This window comes from Marmota monax, unplaced genomic scaffold (genome assembly GCF_021218885.2).
Source record: "Marmota monax isolate L192 unplaced genomic scaffold, Marmota_monax_Labrador192_F-V1.1 WCK01_AAM20220418_F8-fsc00179, whole genome shotgun sequence".
Classification (NCBI taxonomy): domain Eukaryota; kingdom Metazoa; phylum Chordata; class Mammalia; order Rodentia; family Sciuridae; genus Marmota; species Marmota monax.
The window spans coordinates 689,656-708,695 of record NW_026695200.1 but is presented as its reverse complement, the minus strand read 5'-3'; the positions used below and the strand labels follow the sequence as shown (position 1 = coordinate 708,695).

At 38.0% G+C, this 19,040-nt stretch overlaps 1 protein-coding gene across 6 annotated transcripts in view; it reads right to left on the bottom strand.

Annotated features, from left to right (window-relative positions):
* The window catches only part of Herc2 (HECT and RLD domain containing E3 ubiquitin protein ligase 2), a 190,168-nt gene that overhangs the window by 137,050 nt on the left and 34,078 nt on the right, over positions 1 to 19,040 (bottom strand). For all 6 annotated transcript variants that reach the window (XM_058574077.1, XM_058574074.1, XM_058574078.1 and 3 more), the window contains exons 8-16: positions 18,466 to 18,576; positions 17,611 to 17,782; positions 14,931 to 15,104; positions 12,686 to 12,874; positions 11,916 to 12,067; positions 8,365 to 8,522; positions 8,163 to 8,276; positions 5,418 to 5,669; positions 2,190 to 2,383 (exon numbers count right to left, since the gene is read on the bottom strand). In XM_058574077.1, coding sequence (XP_058430060.1) covers positions 2,190 to 2,383; positions 5,418 to 5,669; positions 8,163 to 8,276; positions 8,365 to 8,522; positions 11,916 to 12,067; positions 12,686 to 12,874; positions 14,931 to 15,104; positions 17,611 to 17,782; positions 18,466 to 18,576 — 1,516 coding nt within the window. The remainder of the gene's footprint in view (positions 1 to 2,189; positions 2,384 to 5,417; positions 5,670 to 8,162; positions 8,277 to 8,364; positions 8,523 to 11,915; positions 12,068 to 12,685; positions 12,875 to 14,930; positions 15,105 to 17,610; positions 17,783 to 18,465; positions 18,577 to 19,040) is intronic.

Genomic DNA, 19,040 nt, shown 5'->3' with positions numbered 1-19,040 from the left:
TAAATAAAGGTCTTGTGCCCATCTATAACTAAAAATGTTTTTAAATTATAATCTACTCATCTAACTGCCAAATGGATTTGTCTTTTGATTGTTGGTTAGCTCACATATTATCAGTTTCCAATTTCCTCTCCTATTTCACTAACCCTATCTCATTTTGCCACATCGAAAAAAAAAAAAGGTTTCTAAAAATCTTTTCACTCTCAAAGTTAGTACTATACACTAGTAGATGGCAATGAGGCCCTCAATCCCCTTAAAATGGTACAACAGTAGCTCTAAGAAGATAATGAAATGTTAGGTACATATATACTACCCTCCTAGTGAGAGAGAAAACAAATAATTGTCAAAGATCTAGAAGAACTGAGTAATTCCACCAATACTATCAATGAACTGGATCTAACTGACATTTATAGAGCATTTCACCCCACAAAAACAAAATACATACACTTCTTAAGCAAACACAGAATTTATCCTGAGACATAAAACAAATTTTAAAAAATTTAAGAGAACTAAAATCATATAGTTTATTCAATCAAACCAGAATTGAACTAGAAATTGATAATAAAATGATAATATGAAAAGCTCCAAACACTTTAAAATTAAAACACACAGAAACAATTTCTCAAAAAACAATTATCAAGAGAAATTAGAAAATATTTTGAAATGAACAAATATAAAAACATATCAAAATTTGTAGGTGCAGTTAACTAGCACTATGTAGAGGAAAATGCTTATATGGCACAAAATAAGAAGGGCCTAAAATCCACAATCTAGGATTCCATTTTAAGTTACCAAAAAAAAAAAAAAAAAGAAGAAGTGGTGAACCCAATACAAGCTAATGTGAAAAAAAAAGAGCAGAAAACAATGAAATTAACCGCCCCCACCAAAAAAAGGTGGGGGGAGTGAATGGATGAAACTACAAAAATAGAAAAGATCAACAAAATTAAAAAAACCTTAAAAACTGACAAAGAAAGAGAAAAGATACAAATTACTACTATCAGAAATTTAAAAAGAGAACAAGATATCACTGCAGGCCCTGCAGACTTCAAAAGGTTAGTAAAAAAAAGAAAAAAAAATACTAAGGAAAACTTTTTGTACTAAAATTGGACAACCTAAATGAAATGGAACAATTCCTGAGTGCCACAAACCATGAAAATCACCCAAGAACAAATATCTAATCAGGTATTGTGCTTGCACACCTGTAATCCCAGTGACTAAGGAGGTTGAGGCAGGAAATTTGCACGTTCAAGGCCAACCTCATCAATTTAGTGAGACCCTACATCAAAACAGAAAATAAAAGGACTGGTGGTAGAGCACCCTTGGGTTCAATTCCCAGTACCTCAAAAATAAATGAATGAATGAATAAATAAATGATTTACTTCCTTTAAAAATAATGAGTAGGCTGGGGTTGTGGCTCAGCGCTTGCCTAGCACATACGAGGCCCTAGGTTCAATCCTCAGCACCACATAAAAATAAATAAATAAAATAAAGGTATTGTGTCCAACTACAACTAAAAAATAAATATTAAAAACATAACAATAATAATGAGCAAGTGAGGTCTATCCCAGTTAAACAAGGATGGTTAATACTTGAAAATTAGTATATTCCACTATATAAACAGATTAAAAGAGAGAAAACTATTATTTGAGAAGAAAAGGCATTTGGAAAATTTCAATGTCCATTCAGGATTTTTGAAAACTTCCAAAAAACAAAATAGGAATTAAAGGAAACTGCTTTAATCTGATAAGGCATCCATCAAAAAAGAAAAGAAAAAGAAAAAGAAAGGAAAGGAAAGGAAGCGTGAGCCACATCACAGTTAACCTCATAGCTAAGAATGAAAGCCTGAATACTTTTCTTCTATGATCAGAAGTAAGACAAGGATGCCCACTCTTGTCTCTCCTATTTACCATCACATAGAATTTCTGGCCAGTGCAACAAAGTCAGGAAAAGATATAAAAAGTATAGACTAAAAGAAAGAAAACTGTTTCTATATGGAGATAGCATAATTATTTGAGAAAAAAAAATAATCCAAGGAAACTACAATAAAGCTCACAGAACTAATTTGTGGCTTCGTACATTTACAGAACATTAGGACCATGCAAAAAGTTATCAATGGTATTTCTATACACTAGCAATGAAAAACTGGAAAACAAAATTGTACAAAATACCAAACCAAACTATATACTCAGTACCTGGGCAGGCCCACAGGCAATTCCAACTATGTGCTTGGTATCCAGTCCTGGCAGTGCAGCAGGTTCCGGCTTGGTTACACGCAAGGTGTCAAAGTGCTGGCACTGGTCATTGCTCCCCCAGCTATGCACTTCACTGTCTTCTGTCAGAGCAAGGCAATGGGTGGAGCCTGCGGCCACATCAATCACCTTCTTTCCTATGAGGAAAGAGGGAGACAGTTGCAGCTTCAAACCTGTAGCTTCTGGTGCAAAAAAGATATCTGAACCCAGCTATTGAGATCAGAAGGCACTTATAATTAACTTCTTCAGGATAACTTCTTTTTTTTAACTTTTTTAAAAATATTTATTTATTTTACTTGTACACAATATCTTTGTTTTATTTATTTATTTTTTATGTGGTGCTGAGGATCAAACCCAGGGCCTCGCATACTGCCAAGATAATTTCTTAGTATTAAGCATAATTCATTTGCTTTGAGTATGTTATAAAAGCTTTGGGGACTGGAGTTGTAGCTCAGTGGTAGAGCACTTGCTTAACACATGGGAGGCAATGGGTTTATTCCTGAGCACCACATAAAAATAAATAAATAAAATAAAGGTATTGTGTCCATCTACAACTAAAAATATATGTTCTTTTAAAAAAAAAAAAAAAACATAGCTTCTGTTATTTTTTTCAGCTTTAAATTTTTGGGACCCCCTAGCCTACAAAGAAACTAATGCTAGGGTATGAAAAGGATCTATTGATTTTTTTTTCTCCTTACTTGATTTTCATTAAGAAAGAGACTACTGTGTTTTTGTTTTGTTTTGTTTTTTAATGATATGAAGTAATTTACTGAGTACCCCAGTGAACAAATTTAGAATGAAAATTCAAAACTTCACATCCTTAATTTTATGAGATTCATATTAAATATAGTATAAAGACTGCTTCGGTAATTAATTAGGAAGATCACAGGATTGAGTTTCATCCCTTGTCCCTCTGCATTGTTCAAGAATTTTGGTGGATTAGAGAATATACTTAAGAGTGTCACTTCACAGGAAGCTTTTATGAAAACTACTCCTGTGGCCTCTTTTCATCCAACTCTCGAAAGAGACTTCTTGATGGGAAGAATTTGGTTTTTAAACACTCCCTGGCTACCAAACAATCTCACAAATTCTGACAAGTAATTACATAAGTGAAACAGTGTATCTTTAGTTAATCATTAGATCACATTCTCCAATCCCATGTATAACTATGCAAAGCACACTATTCAATGGGGAAATATTCTTAAAAGGATATCTATTTTTCCCTCAAAGTCATAAGATATAAATATTTTAAAACATTTTTGCTATTTAAATACTGTTAAAGGATATTTTTCTTTGTGAGTAAATCTAACATGACCAAAACAAGAAGGGCTTCTGAGAAATGTCAACATATATTTCAGCTGAGAAACTACTACAGTAAGAACGATTCCATCTAAAGAGACCACCACAAGTTAACATCAAAAAAAAAAAGTTTTACCAACAATAATTTAAATACTCTCATAGTAAATTATTTATCTAATAAATGTACTGAGGAAGATATTTTACTAGTAGGGGAATATAAACAAGAGGCAAAGGAAATTCCAATATAGTTCCCTAATATACAATGAATTATATTACTCTACAACTGTTATCTCAGAACCTTGAAAAATAATAAATACCTTATGAACACATAAGACTCCTAATGATCAACATATTAAGATGCTTTACAATAAAACTAATGAAGAAAAGAACTAGCAACTCTAATGTCCAACTTTCAAACTCCCTAAATAAGGAAGCAAAAACATAAAAAATAATGAATGAATTAGTGCAGGGATCTATCAAACTCCAGTCCTCCAGCAAATGCAGCCTATGGTCTCTTTTTGTGAATAAACTTGGGTGGAAACAGTCAGGCCCAATAACTTAAAATACCTAAAATCTGGCCCTTTAAGAAAAAGGCTGCTCACTCCTTAACTCGAGCAAATACTACAGGACCCACCTGATGATCCACCACTCACTAAACTCCCCCCTTTTCCATGTTTACTTGTCAATTCACCACTACTGCACCAACTCTCCATTACTATGGAGATTGCCTACCGCCACCAAGGCAAGTGGTGTAGAAGTTTTCCCCTTTTAAAAAAATCCCTTCTAAAATCCAATCACCATGGTTTCCATAGTCACCCACTTCCTCCAGCATACAATCTTTTGTAAGAGTGGCTTAGTAGCACTCAAGAGTCTTCCTACAGGGGCTGGAGTTGTAGCTCAGCAGGAGAAGGCTTGCCTAGCACGTGTGAGGCACTGGGTTTGATTCTCAGCACCAGATATAAGTAAATAAAATAAAGCTCTATCAACAGCTAAAAAATATTTTTTTAAAAAGGAGCCTTCTGGGCTGGAGTTGTGGCTCAGTGGTAGAGTGCTTGCCTAGCAGGTGTGAGGCACTGGGTTTGATTCTCAGCAACACATAAAAATAAATAAATAGTAATGCAAAAATAAATAAATTAATTAAAAAAAACTAATCCTAAAAAAAATTATATTGGGTACCATATATGTATACAAACACAATTTTTGTGAATTAAAGGATTGCTAGAAAGAGAAAAAAATAAAAATAAAAATAAATAAATAAAGGTATTGTGTTCATCTACAACTAAAAAAAAAAAGTCTTCCTACAGATGTTTCCATCCTTTCTGCCCACATTGACAGATCACTGAAGAGATATCTGCTTTCACACTTATGCATCTGGGCTCCCACCTATTCCCTCTAACTCCAATGCACACTGGACACCTGTGCAACAAAGCATGCAAGATACATGCATCAATGACAAGTTAAATCAGACCACCTGAGGTACATCCAAGCCAACCTCCCACTGTGGCCCCACAACACAACATGTATCCATGGTCTCAGTGGAATCTATAGTTAAGAACATCTGACTTTGCCAAGACAGAAGTCACCCTCACTGAATTCATTGCACTGACAAAGGGGTGCTTACCATTAAAAAAAACAACAACTCTCCAATATTAGCAAAACTGAGTGGGTTTCAAATTGAATTTGGGAAAACAAGTCTATAATTTAATGTATACAAATCACTTTTCAATTACTACCTACGCTTATCAAGATATTAGTAAAAGTTTCTAATGATAGTCCATTCATGGAATGTCAGGTTAATAAATCTAAAAAGACTTTAAAAGATTATCAAGGAAACTTCCTCAAAGAGTTTTAGAAGTATATATCTGTACTTACCTTGCAGGCCTTCCAACAGTTTGGGATAACGAACATGTTCCTCTGTTCCATGTCCAAGTCTCTGATTGTCACCCTTCCCCCAGGAATAAACTTGGCCATCTTTTGTCAAAGCAATTGAAAACTGACTTCCACAGCGGACTTTGACAACATCCAAATCTTGAAGCTTTTCAATCAGCTTTGGTGTTTTGCAGCCATCACTACCACCTCTGCCCAATTTCCCATAATCACCATCTCCCCAAGACCATACTTGCCCTAGAAAATACAAATGTGTTTAGGTTAAAATAACTGTACATTTCTATGGAAGTTTTTTAATGACTGAAAATAACATAGCACACACAAATCTAGATCAACAATGTATGTAGTTAATATTAACCTGGGGTTTACTGATCAAATGAAATCTAATTTTTACTTCATGTTAATATAGAAGAAAACTTTTAAAAAGGAAAGCTGGGCTGCTTTATTTAATTAAATAAAAAACAAAGTCCTGACACTTACTAGTTTGATGCTACTTCAACAAAATGCTGAACACAGAACAAAAACTCCACTGTTTGCAGAAAACACTGGAACTGAGGCCCACAGCACTCTGCTACAGTTCACTAACCACTGTACAGTGTATCTGCATGCTTCTGTTCCCATCACACTGACCACAGTTCAATTGTTGCATTATATTTGTTTCTAACTGCATTTATCAGTACAAATATTATATAATTTGATTAAACATTACTACAGGGCTAAAATATAATTGCAAAAAAAGTGAATTTCTTTAATTATGAAAAATAACTGAATACTTTGCAAAACCTCAACACAGTGAATTGATAAAAACAAAACAAAAAAAGGCTTTTTTATTAAATCAGGCAGAGGTAAAAGAAAAGAAAATCAGAAAGAAGAAATCAGAAAGAAAATATCAGATTGCTCCATAAATGATTAAATTCCCCATTCTATTTCAAATAAACTATACCTAAGATCAACAAATATTTTCTGAAATATTGGTAAGCATTTTTAGCCTTTATGGATGGTAGTCTTTGTCACAATGACCCAATTGTGCCACTGTCACAGGAAAGCAATTGCAGGCAACACATAAGCGATCTGATTTGGCTATGTTCCAAAACAACTCTATTTGCAAAAACAGGCCAACCCTTGATCTAAACTGAAAACAGCAGATGGTAAACTATTAGATGGCCATGAAAGAAACTCAGCAGATGTACACACAAAGATCGCAGAGTATATACACTTTTATACACATTGGCTAAAATTCTGCTGTTGATGCAGCCCACCTGGCAATTCCCCACTTTCACCAATGTTTTTTGGTGAAGCCATCCTCAGAACAGACCGCACAGGGCAGGATGCTTCTACTGTACTAGTCTCTCAAAATATGGTGTAGACCAGGACATTTCCTTAAAAGATTTGCATTAAAGAAATATCAGAGTGAGATAGACAAATCCACAAGTCCTATTCATGGCAATTTATTCAACATCAACATTATAATCATAAAGTTTTCTTAACACAGCAATTTTATACAAAGAATACCAAGGACAATATCCTAACATAGCTACATAAGAAAATATTTCCTAGCTGCACATGGTGGCCCAAGCCTGTAGTTTCAGATATGTAGGAAGCTGAGGCAGGAAAACTGCTTGAGCCCAGAAGTGCAAGGCCAGTCTGGGCAATATACCTAAAACCTATTTCAAATAAATAAATAAATATTTCCTGGTCAGAAGTTCTGTAAAGTATTACTCACTCAACAATGGACATTTAAAAACAACAATGAAATATCAAATCAAAAGCTTCATGCCAGAAAGAACCTTTCAGATGACAGATGAGATCATCCTTCTCTAGGACTTACAGTAGCAAAAGTAAGATGATTGCACTGTTGTTCCATCAACAGTAGTAGGACCTATGTGGATATGAAATTGCCTAAAATAATATTTGATCATTCACCAAAGAAATTCCCAGAAGTCAATTCTCAATGTGTGGTTCCAACTCTGTAGGAAAGAGCAGGCTGAGAGATTCCCCAGCTGATTCTAACAGACATATTCCCCAATGATAATTGAAGACAGACTGACATAATATTGACAGACAGATACAAATCTTAAAAAACAAAGTGATTCAAAACATCAAACCTGATAAATAGCCAGGCACAGTGGCTCAGGAGGCTAACGCAAGAGGATTGAGAGTTCAAAGCCAGCCTCAGCAACTTAGCAAGGCCCTAAGCAACTCAGTGAGACCTGTCTCTAAAAAAAATATTTTAAAAGGGCTGGGGATGTTGTTCAGTGGTTAAGCACCCTTGGGTTCAATCCCTGGTACCAAAAAATAGAAAATGAATACACTCTTAACAAGCACAAAAGAATAATTAAAAACAAGGAAACAATGTGGTATCAGACTATACAATACACAAAGACTGAGCAGGATTTGCCACAAGGAATCAAGCATGGCTGAACATCAGAGAATATATTAACAGACACAATTAAGAAAATCAATTATTCCACTTAATTCTGATTCTTAGTTAAAAACTAAAATACCCAAGGAAGAACAAGTGGCCCCTAATGAACTGGCTGGCTTTGGATAAGCCAAAGTCCTAGAACTTCATGGGCTTCTTCACTGAGGCCACTGAGACCCACACCCATCTAAAGGTAAACAGGGCAAAACCGCTTTGTGAGGGTCACTCTACTCCAAATGTCCCTCCTCCGGGCAAGTAGCCATCAGCATCCTTGAGAATCTGCCCAGGGTAATACGAGCTCTACCTACCATTCTCAGTCACAGCCAGGGTTTGAGCATCCCCACTCCCACATGCAACATCAATGACCTTCAGTCCTTTAAGTCCAGCTACCAGCATTGGAATGGCCTCGTCTTCACTGGAACCTTCAAACAGATGTAAATGTGTTACTTAAGTCGTCTCAGATGAGGCAACCTTCTACCACTTGCTCATGTTCTCACAAAGGAGACATACCATGGCCCAGCCGGCCGTAGTTCCCACGACCCCAGGTGTACAACTCCCCCTCAGCAGTGATGGCTGCACTGTAAGTACTTCCACAAGCGATATGCACCACATGTTTCCCAGCCTGCTTTCCAGAGAAAGCAGAGATCACCTTAGGCTCCTCCAGAGGCCTGTGGGGAGGAACAGAACAAATATGAATTCCCTTCTAAGCACTTTTTAGTGTTAGCAAAGAAAGTTCACTATCAAGAACAGACTAGGGGCCAGGTTTGTGGCTCAGTGGTAGAGCGCTCACCTAGCATGCGTGAGGCACTGGGTTCGATCCCTGGCACAACATAAAAATAAAAACAAATAAAATAAAGATTAAAAAAATTAAAAAAAAGAATAGACTATCGGCCAAAATGTTCAGAAATTCTGCTGACCCCATGCAGAAGACAATGACTCAATAATAAATCTACTACACCTGGACAAATAAGTGAATATATTTAATTTTAAAATAAACTTAAATTTTGTATATTTCTAAGAAAAGAATAGACTATCGGGGTGGGGTTGCAGCTCAGGGGTAGAGCACTTGCCTAGCATGTCTGAGGCACTGAGTTCAATTCTCAACACCACACATAAATAAATACAATAAAGGTCCATCGCCAGCTAAAAATACTAAAAAAAAAAAAAAAAATAGAACAGATTATCAAGCTAGGAACGGTAGGGCACACCTATGAGCCTATAATCCCAGTGGCTCGAGTGACTGAGGCAGAAGGATCTTGAGTTCAAAACCAGCCTCAGCAAAAGTAAGGTGTTAAGCAACTCAGTGAGAACCTGTCTCTAAATAAAACACAAAATAAGACTGGGAATGTGGCTCAGTGGTCAAGAGCCTGAGTTCAATCCCTGGTATGCCACCCCCCCCCCCCCCGCAAAAAAAAAAAAATAGACTATCTCAAAAATTTAAAAATTTTAAACTTTTTTAAAAAAAGAATAGACTATCACAGATCTTACAAATAATTAAGTAGAGAGAATTCAAACATTACATTGCCAACACTCTTGCTAAACTGGAACACAACACAAACTAAGGTATCCAGCAGAATATCAAAAACAGTGTCTATTAGTCTTTTACAGCTAGGTGCAGTGGGACACACTTGTAATCCCAGCTACTCAGGAGGCGGAGGCAGCAGGATCACAAGTTTGAAGACAGCCTCAGCAACTGAGCAAGACTCCGTCTCAAAATAAAATAAAAAGGGCTGAGGATGTACCTCAGTGGTAGAACACTTGCCTAGCATGTATGAAGTGCTAAATTCAATCCCCAGTACCACAGAATAAATAAATAGATAAGGCTTGTACAATAAAATCCATGGAAGCTTTATTTACAATGTCTCAAACCATAGTCCTTCATCAGCAACAGATCATAATCAAAACAATACACCCAAGAACATGGCTGGATTTTAAAACACTGTGCTAAACTGGGCATGGTGGTGCACACCTGTAATCCCAGTAGCTTGGGAGGTTGAGGCAAGAGGATCAAGAGTTCAAAGTCAGGCTCAGCAAAAGTGAGGCGCTAATCAACTCAGTGAGACCCTATCTCTAAATAAAATACAAAATAGGTCTCAGGATATGGCTCAATGGTCGAATGTCCCTGAGTTCAATCCCTAGTATCCCCCACTCCTGCCCCTCAAAAATAAAAACACTATGCTAACTTAAAGAAGCCAAAATCAGGGGCTGGGGATGTAGCTCAGTTGGTAGAGTGTTTGCCTCATACGCACAAGGCCCTGGGTTCACTCCTCAGCACCACAAAAAAAAGTAGCAGCCAAAATCAAAATCTTACATACTGTTAATACTTGAAGAAACAAAATAATAACAACAAAGGGAAAATCAGAGGTTGCCAGGAGCTGGAGATGAGGAGCAAGGATCTGCAAAGAGTACAAAGAAAGCCTCAGAACCAACAAAAACACACTGTATTTTGACTCTGGTGGTTCCCCAACTGCTTGCATTGGACAAAACCCATTCAATCATATCTTTCAAACTGATTCATCTGATTGTATGTAAACCTCAAAAAGGTGGCTGAGATTTATATATATTTGTTAAATACATGTTGACAGAATGAAGCCAGCAGGGTTCACTCCACACTACGATCTATATCAGAAAGTACAATAAAGTAAGAATCAGCAGAGAAAAGTCTTACTAATTAAAGAAATCTTGACATTTTCAAAATGCCCTATGCTTACAATCCAGAATATTTCCTATTTTATTGAAAATCTATACAAACCCACTTTAGCCTCTCAAAAGACATGGTTTACTTGCTTTATGACCCACTAGAGACACTGGGTCAGAGAGGGACAGCCATGACTCTGCTGGATATAACCTCTCCCTTCTTGTTTAGCTTAAGTTTAACTCCCCCCCAAAATTTCTAACTCCTGCAACCTGTACTGATCTTTTCCTTCCCTAAACTCCTAGAACAAGAGACAAGTTACTCATTCTAGCACTTAGTATCAGTTAAGAATGATTTTCTTAAGAAATATTTTGTACTTAGTAAACTGTAAGTACCATAAAGTAAAACAATGAACAAATCACCCATACTTCCCATCCTCTACTTCAGAGCCTCTTAAGTCTCATGTGCCCATGCCAATCCCACCTTCTCCAGTCTGACAAAAAGAATTCTGTTACTTTGGTTTTCATTATAGTTTTGCCACATTTGTTTGAGTCCCTTAATGACTATCACATTTGGGATATTTTTTAACTCTGCATGAATAATGTACTACATGTATCCTACTTTTCTTAAGGATTGAGATTCTTCCCAGATTTTATGAGCAATGGTCCCACATCCCCACCCTGCAATGTGAACAGGTTATATGCCCTCTGGTCTCTTCAGTCAGGATTGCATTGTTCCCAATGGTGCGCTTGCCCACTTCCTACTCATGGCTCTAACCACACGAAGTGTGCTTAATCACATCAACACACTTATGAGCTTCAATTTCGCCTAATGCCAAAGTCTTTCCTGCCAGGCTCCACTTACAACAGCAAAGTATGAGTGTCTATCACTCCATGGAAACTGGCAGGCCTCTCCATTTTTATAAATAGACATTTATAACAAGCACTCTGTTTTATTTCTATTCTCTCACAGTAATCAAAAGCTTCCATCAAAAAGGTAATAACAAGAAACTGTTGATATTTGTATCTATGAAAACAATGCTATGGTTCAAGGGAAGGGGAGGGCCTTACTGGCTGGTTACAGATAAAATATTTTTGAATGAAGGGACAACACATGAGATTTGCTTCAGAAAATAAGGTATGGGTGCAACTGCTGGCCATTACTTCATCTGGGAGAACAAGCAAGACGGCTGATTCCATCATCCTCCACTCCTGGGCAAAGCTCCTAAAGGAGTCATTAAAGGAAGACATATCACAGCACCCCTCTCTATCTGAGCCCTACATGTTGGGGCAGCTGGAACACACCCAGTCATATTCCATTTTTCCATCCTATTTTGGATATAGCCACACAAGAGAACAGGTAAACTGTAAGTACCATAAAGTAAAACAATGAACAAATCACCCATACAGGAATAAGCTGTACATACACAGTGTCCCCGTGGCCTAGCCGTCCACCATCCCCACAGCCCCAGGAGTACACCTCTCCAGTGGCAGCCAAAGCCAGGTAGTGGTGACCATCAGAATGAGCAGCAATTTTTACAATGTTTCTGGAAGCGAGACCCTGGACCAATTGTGGGGCCTAAAATGGTGAAAATAAGAATATTAGTATTAAGTTGAAAGATAATGAAAACAGAAGGACTATCCCCAATCATGTATATGCTGAACCAACGGGTTCTAATTGAAAGACTGTAAGACTCCAGAGATTGCAGTCTGGTTCTCAAGTCCCACCCAACCCACCATGAACCAAAAGAAGGCAGACAACTTCCAAGTGGTCCTTGGCATGACTAGTACTAGTGCCAGGTAGTACAGGTTGTCCCTGAGCAACAGGAACACACAGCTCAAGAGGGGAAGTACCTTCCTTTAAGGAGAATGCACATGTCCCCAAGATGCCACCATTCCCATAAAGCCCAAACTCCCTCTTCTGTTACCTTCCTGGCCCCAGAGTCAAATGGGCTTACGTATAAAAATTTGGTTTATAAATAGGTATCTAACAGTGGGTTTCTCTGTAAGGAGTTCCTGATCTTAACAACTCAAATCCTTGACAATAATGATTAACTCTGAGATTATTAAATATGATTAATAACATACAGAACAGATGCTTATCAGTGATGTGGAAGAAAGCTAGAGCATGTAGTGTCTGTAGCAGAGATCCCGCCCACCTAGGAAAGCTTGCAGCCACAGCATCCACAACACCCACCAGTGTGTCACTGTTGTAGGCTTGCGTGTAGACACGGCCATTGCGCGACAGGATCAGGAAGCGCTTCTCTGCACAAGCAATCTGCGTGACTCCCAAGTTGGCAAGACCTTCACATTGTATTGGACCAATCACATTGGCATAGTATTTCCATCCTATTAAACCCCAGCCTATGACCTCCTGTAATGATCCCTGTAAGATAAAAGAGTAAATAAACATTTCCTTTATAGCAAAAAAAAAAAAAAAAAATGTCAAGGAATAATACTGATATTTTACAAGCTAAAAACAAAGCAAGTGAAAGAAAGAAAGGAAGCTGATTCAAAACATCAAAATGATAGTAGAGGATAGGAAAGGCAGCAGAATACACCAGACACTAGTATGACAACATGTAAATCAATGGATGTGTAACTGATATGATTCTGCAATCTGTATACGGGGTAAAAATGGGAGTTCATAACCCACTTGAATCAAAGTGTGAAATATGATATATCAAGAACTATGTAATGTTTTGAACAACCAACAATAAAAAATTTAAAAAAAAAAATCAAAATAACTCAGAATATTCCACATTACCTAAGTTAAGTTAACAGGTAAAAATAAAACAAATAAACAGGCTATTTTTTCCATAATGTTTCATTTTAACAAAGCCCATTAAAAAGTAGTATCAGCTGGGTTGAGGCTGTAGCTCAGTGGCAGAATGCTTGTCTAGCATGTGTGAGGCACTGGGTTCAATCTTAGCACAGCATAAAAGTAAAATAAAGGTATGCTGCCATACACAACTACCAAAAAAAATTTTAAAAATAAAAAGTAGTATTAGCAGCCCTTCAAAGTAGTTTAAAATGCTCAAACCACATTAGGTTACCATTTTGTGCCATAACAGGAAAAAACTCAAAAGCCCAAACACAAGGCTAGGAGGTAACTACCCTTATGGGTGGAGCTGAAAGAGACCAAACTGTATGGGAGCAATCTAGAGATGCCGAGCACACAACAAGTCATCCCACTGGCACACATGGACGGGTGCACACGTGTGCACAGATGGAGAAACACATGTACTAGGCAGGTTACTGCGACAGTATTTGGGTAGCAAAATTTTAGCAATGACCCAAGAATACACCAACAGGAGACTACATTAAAAAGGAAGAGAGATGGATACATCCATACATGACATACTAAGCTAGTTTTAAAAAATTAAAAAAGAAGCTCTGCTTATTAATACAGAACACTCTCTAACATATATATTTAGTGAGAAAAATAGACACAGAATAACTCTAGCACGCTACCATTAATAGGGTCATTCCAGAGAACAACAAAAGGCTACAGAGGAAATTAGAAAAGTGAAAACAACCAGGAGGGACACTGGGTAAACAGAGGGCAATAAAGTAACAGTATGTATCTCTTTGCATATAATTTTGACTTTTGGACCATGTAATTACATTACTTATTTTTTAAATATAACTATAAAATAACTCTTATTCATATTAAAAATAAAAGGCTAGAGAAATCTGGATTCAAAACTAAGATCACTATGTGACCCTGACAATATTCATTTCCATTCCAAACATTGGTTTTCTAATGGATACCATGGGGGAAGACTGTTTCAATCTTTTATGATTGTATGTGTGAGGTCCCTGGTGGGCTGGCATTCCCCAGGTACTTTCCACATATGCAGATCACTACTACCACTATCACTATTACATATATCATATATAAAATATAACTACATCATCACATCATCATTGTACAATAACCATCACTGCATACTAAGAGCCCATGTTCAGAGTGTACAAAAAAGGCTCTGAGCTAGAAATATAGCCCAGTGGTAGAATGCATACTTAGCATACGCAATGTCCTACGTTCAATCTCACCACCACAAAAAAAGACTAACTTTGGGCAGAAATTCCTTCACCAAGCAGGAAGGTCTGTGGCCATGTGGATAAAAGGTGAGCTCTTGGGACCCTAGTTTGGGTTCAGAAGCCTCGTGCACCTCAGCTTGCCCATCAATCACTATGGTATCAGTGACAATACATGAACTGTAAAAACATTTAAAAACTATAAGGCAGCTCTTATTGCCAATACCAGAAAAAGTAAGCCTTACACATGCAAAGAATGAGAATATGAGAGTGCTACTAATATTGCTCCAGAGGGTGAGGGTATAGCTCTGTGGCAGAATGTCTGCCTAGCATATTCAAGGCCCTGGGTTCAATCCCCAACATTGCAAAAAATAAGTAAATATTGCTCTAGCACATACCTTATGAGATGTAGGAGAGCTGCACAGAGGAGGCATACAGGGTGTAGCCAGGCGGTCTAAATGAGCCATGACAACAACTGCTGTTTGTCGTAAATCAATAGCAAGCTCGTTATCTTGAGGAAGAGTGAGATACCTCAGGAAACTTTCATTGGGGCTCAGAGGGCCAGATAAAAGCTAAATAACAAAAAGTAAACAAACATTCAGAAATGGTGGAAAAAAGTAAAGTAACACAATTAGCCTCTAATCACTGTTTTTATGTTGGTGCTTACGATTATGCATTAACTATAAAATCTGCTCATTTTAGCCATTAAATGATGATGATAGTTATACTATATATCCATTCACTTATTACTATATAAATGCACACAACACTGACTATACATCTATATATTTATTCCATCAAATGTAATTGAAGCCTATGTGCAGACTCTACATGGATAACTATGGCCAAACTATCCTACAGGCATGCTTGCCCCCAGGGTCCCTGGAACAACACAGAACAAGTTCCATGGGAACAACACAGTACTTCAACCAGGTGTTGAAAATTAAAAACAAAGTCCCTTATTAAACCAAACGAAAATTTAAAACCCCTTAATCTAAATGTTGCCCACTCTGGGGAAAACCTAATTTTATTTCCAAATTAAGTCATAGTTCTAATTCTTCCAAAAGCAGAAAAGCTGTATTATCATTTAAGAGTGCTAAATGATAGATAAAGCATGCCAAAACATAAAAATGGAATAGTCAACTCTTTCCAGAAAAGATGCAAAATCCAGCATAGACTTGTAAAGAACAGCAGTTCTAGGGTTCCAGAACAGACCCAGCACCTACTCCCCCACTATCTCAGCCTCCTTACTGGTGAAGTGTAGAGTTGGGACTAAACACAGGAACAACTCAGATGACGTGCCTTGCATGGTGCCTGACACACAGGAAGGGCCAACAAAATGAACCACTATTCCACTATTCTTTTCTGATATTTATTTGCAAGTTTGTGTTTTATACTTGGTTTTGCATTGACAATGAAGTCTGTGCTTGCTGATTCAAGTCTTTTCCATAAACAGCACAATGGATGTGATAGAGGATGAAGGGTCACCTAGGTCTCCTGGGCAGGAACTAACATGGACAATTAAGATGATTGCATGTGTGCATTCCTTTGATGTGGACAAAGTGAGATTTTCTATTTTGAACAACCTCCCTTTTTTTTAAAAAAAAAGAAATATATATTTTTAGTTGTAGATGGACACAATACCTTTATTTTGTTTTTATGTGGTGCTGTGGATCAAACCCAGTGCCTTATGCATGCTAAACAAGTACTCTACCTCTGATCCACAACCCCAGCTCTAAACCACCTCCTTTTAATAGGACTTGTGGCTCCTCTCCACACTGACCTTAGCCCTGACCTTAGGCACACCTCCCTGCAACATCTATGTAAGAGCTGATAATGACTTATTGCTCAGGCTTTGCTTTTGAAATAGTGTCAGGATTTATACCACTCCTCTTTCCTCTACTAACCCACTCCTCCTTCCTGGACGTGAACAAGCCTTCTTTGCATCTTCTATCATTTCTGCTATGTTTTGGATACGGTTTGATTCAGTCGCCTAAGGGTTCATGTGTTAAAATGTAATTACCATTGTGAGACATTAAGAAGGTAGAAACAATCTGAGAACAATGTTTAGAGGTGGCATCTTTGGGAGGTGATTACTCATAACTGAGTAATTACTCATAACTGGCTTTATCAGAAGAGAAATTACCATGTTGACTGAGCAGATTTCTCTGTGCTGAGCCAGAACCACTGAGTCCTTAGAGTATGTGGGTTAATGCCTGATTGTGAGAAGCAGCTGCTGTGCTATGCTTGACTATGAAGGAAAGTGAATTTTAGATACTGTATTAGTCTATTTTGCTGTATTGGTCTACTTCAAAAAGAAAAGAGGTTCATTTGGGCTCATGGTTCTGGAGCTATTAAGTTGAGGGCTATCTGGTGATGGTCTTCTTGCTGTTAGAATTCCCAGGTGGCACAGAGCATCACATGGCAAGAGGAAGGTCTCTCTAAAAGTACATTAGATCCATGTCATGACATATTCCTCCTACGAAATCACACAATCTAAAAATGAGAATGCAGAGTCCAAGGCCTGTAGCTCAGAGGTGGCTCTGGCCACTCACTGCCATATGGATGAATCCCAACAGCTTTTGTGATGTTCTACCTTGTCAAGGTAACACACACTTGGCCTCCCATGCCTGTCCCATCTGACTCACTACTGTCATTATCAAGGACACACATTATTGCCATGGATATGCACTCTGGCCTTGCTAAGAGCCATAGCCATAGGAATGATGCATGGCATTTTTGGTTGAAAGGTGACGCCATTGAGATGATAATGATTATGTTAAGATGTGCATTCAATTGGATATTAGACCCCTGCTGTCCGCCTCGGCCCATTGGTTGGGGAAGTGCAGTAAGAGGGATTTCCGGTTGGTGTGGTGTGTCCCGGGAGAAGGCCGTGTGCGGGAGAAGGCCGCGTGCGTGGCGTTCGCGGGAGTTTTGGAAATAAAGTTTGTTCCTGCTTGAGTGGCTCGTGATTTTGTGCCCAGCCAGACTGCGGCATGGCCTTGCTTATAAAGGTCTACGTCTTTAATATAACTAGAATGAAGGGTGCACCTAAACACAGTTTCCTGTGATACTTACATGTGTGTCCCCCTCTGTGTGTGGCATGTCTTTGCTGCAGATGATGCTCTGGAACCTCTGCAGCAAAGGCAGAAGTGGAGCACTGGTGCCCTGGGCAGACCGCTCATTATCAGTTTCCTGTGCCCCGCTGTCCCACAATTGAAGCAACAACAGGATGGCAGACAACATTTGGCTGAGGGAGGAAAGATATTTATTCTCAGGCAAAAACAGGTTAACTTGTTTTGTCATGACCCATTAAAACTAAAAGCCAGCAACTAAATAAATAAAGGCAAAGAAAGGCTTTAAATATTAAAGGAAATTCAAACAATGCCATGGAAACAATTCTTGGCAATAAAATCACTGAATCAATGCCAAGATTTTAATGCAAGACATCCACCTTCTGTTGATCAGAAATAAAAAACCAGTTACAACATTCACAAAGTACTTCCTACAGGAAATTTCTAGAATCTTAAGTTAATGGAATAAAAATAATTTAAGAAAAACTAAGGGGGCTGGAGATGTGGCTCAAATGGTAGCGCGCTCGCCTAGCATGCGTGAGGCACTCGGTTCAATTCTCAGCACCACATAGAAATAAAATAAAGATATTGTGCCCACCTAAAACTAGAAAATAAAATTTAAAAAAAAAGAAAGAAAAACTAAGGAAAAATAATAATTCCTAGATGACTAGACAGCTAAGTATTAAAAAAAAAGGAAGAAAACATACATTTAGAAGGACTTAGATTTAGAAGGAAGACAGGACCCTGGGACACAAGTCTACATTTACTACAGGAACAATGCAATGAAATGCCACACAATGAAAGAAATGTGTGGAGACTCAGGCAACTCCTAAGATAGCTCAGGCCTATCACCACTCACCTCAGTGTGCCTCTCTGCACAGCCAGCTCCAGCAGGATGGCCAGGGCCAAGTGCTGGTCCTGCAGGGGAACACCTCCTGGCCCTTTGGTCCCTGGAGTTCCATGAACATCTCTGAAATGACAGCAACAGTGGCAGGACAAGAAAATCAGAGAGGGCTGGGGATGTGGTTCAAGCCATAGCGCGCTCACCTGGCATGCGTGCGGCCCAGGTTCGATCCTCAGCACCACATACAAACAAAGATGTTGTGTCCGCAGAGAACTAAAAATTACATATTAAAATATTCTCTCTCTCTCTCAAAAAAAAAAAAAAAAGAAAAGAAAATCAGAGAAAGCAGCACAACATAAAATCATACCAACATGTTAATTAAATTCTCTCTCCAATAGAAGATATATTTTTGATATTTAAAATCAGGTTTCTGACATTTGTTACACAAATTTAATCAGAGATCTTAAAATGTATGATTAACTTGTAAAGAGAGAGAGGTGGGAAAGATGAGTGTTTGTTTTGTTTTTGCAGTGCCAGGAACAGAACCCAGGGCCTCTCACATGCTAGGAAAATGCTCTAACACTGAGCCA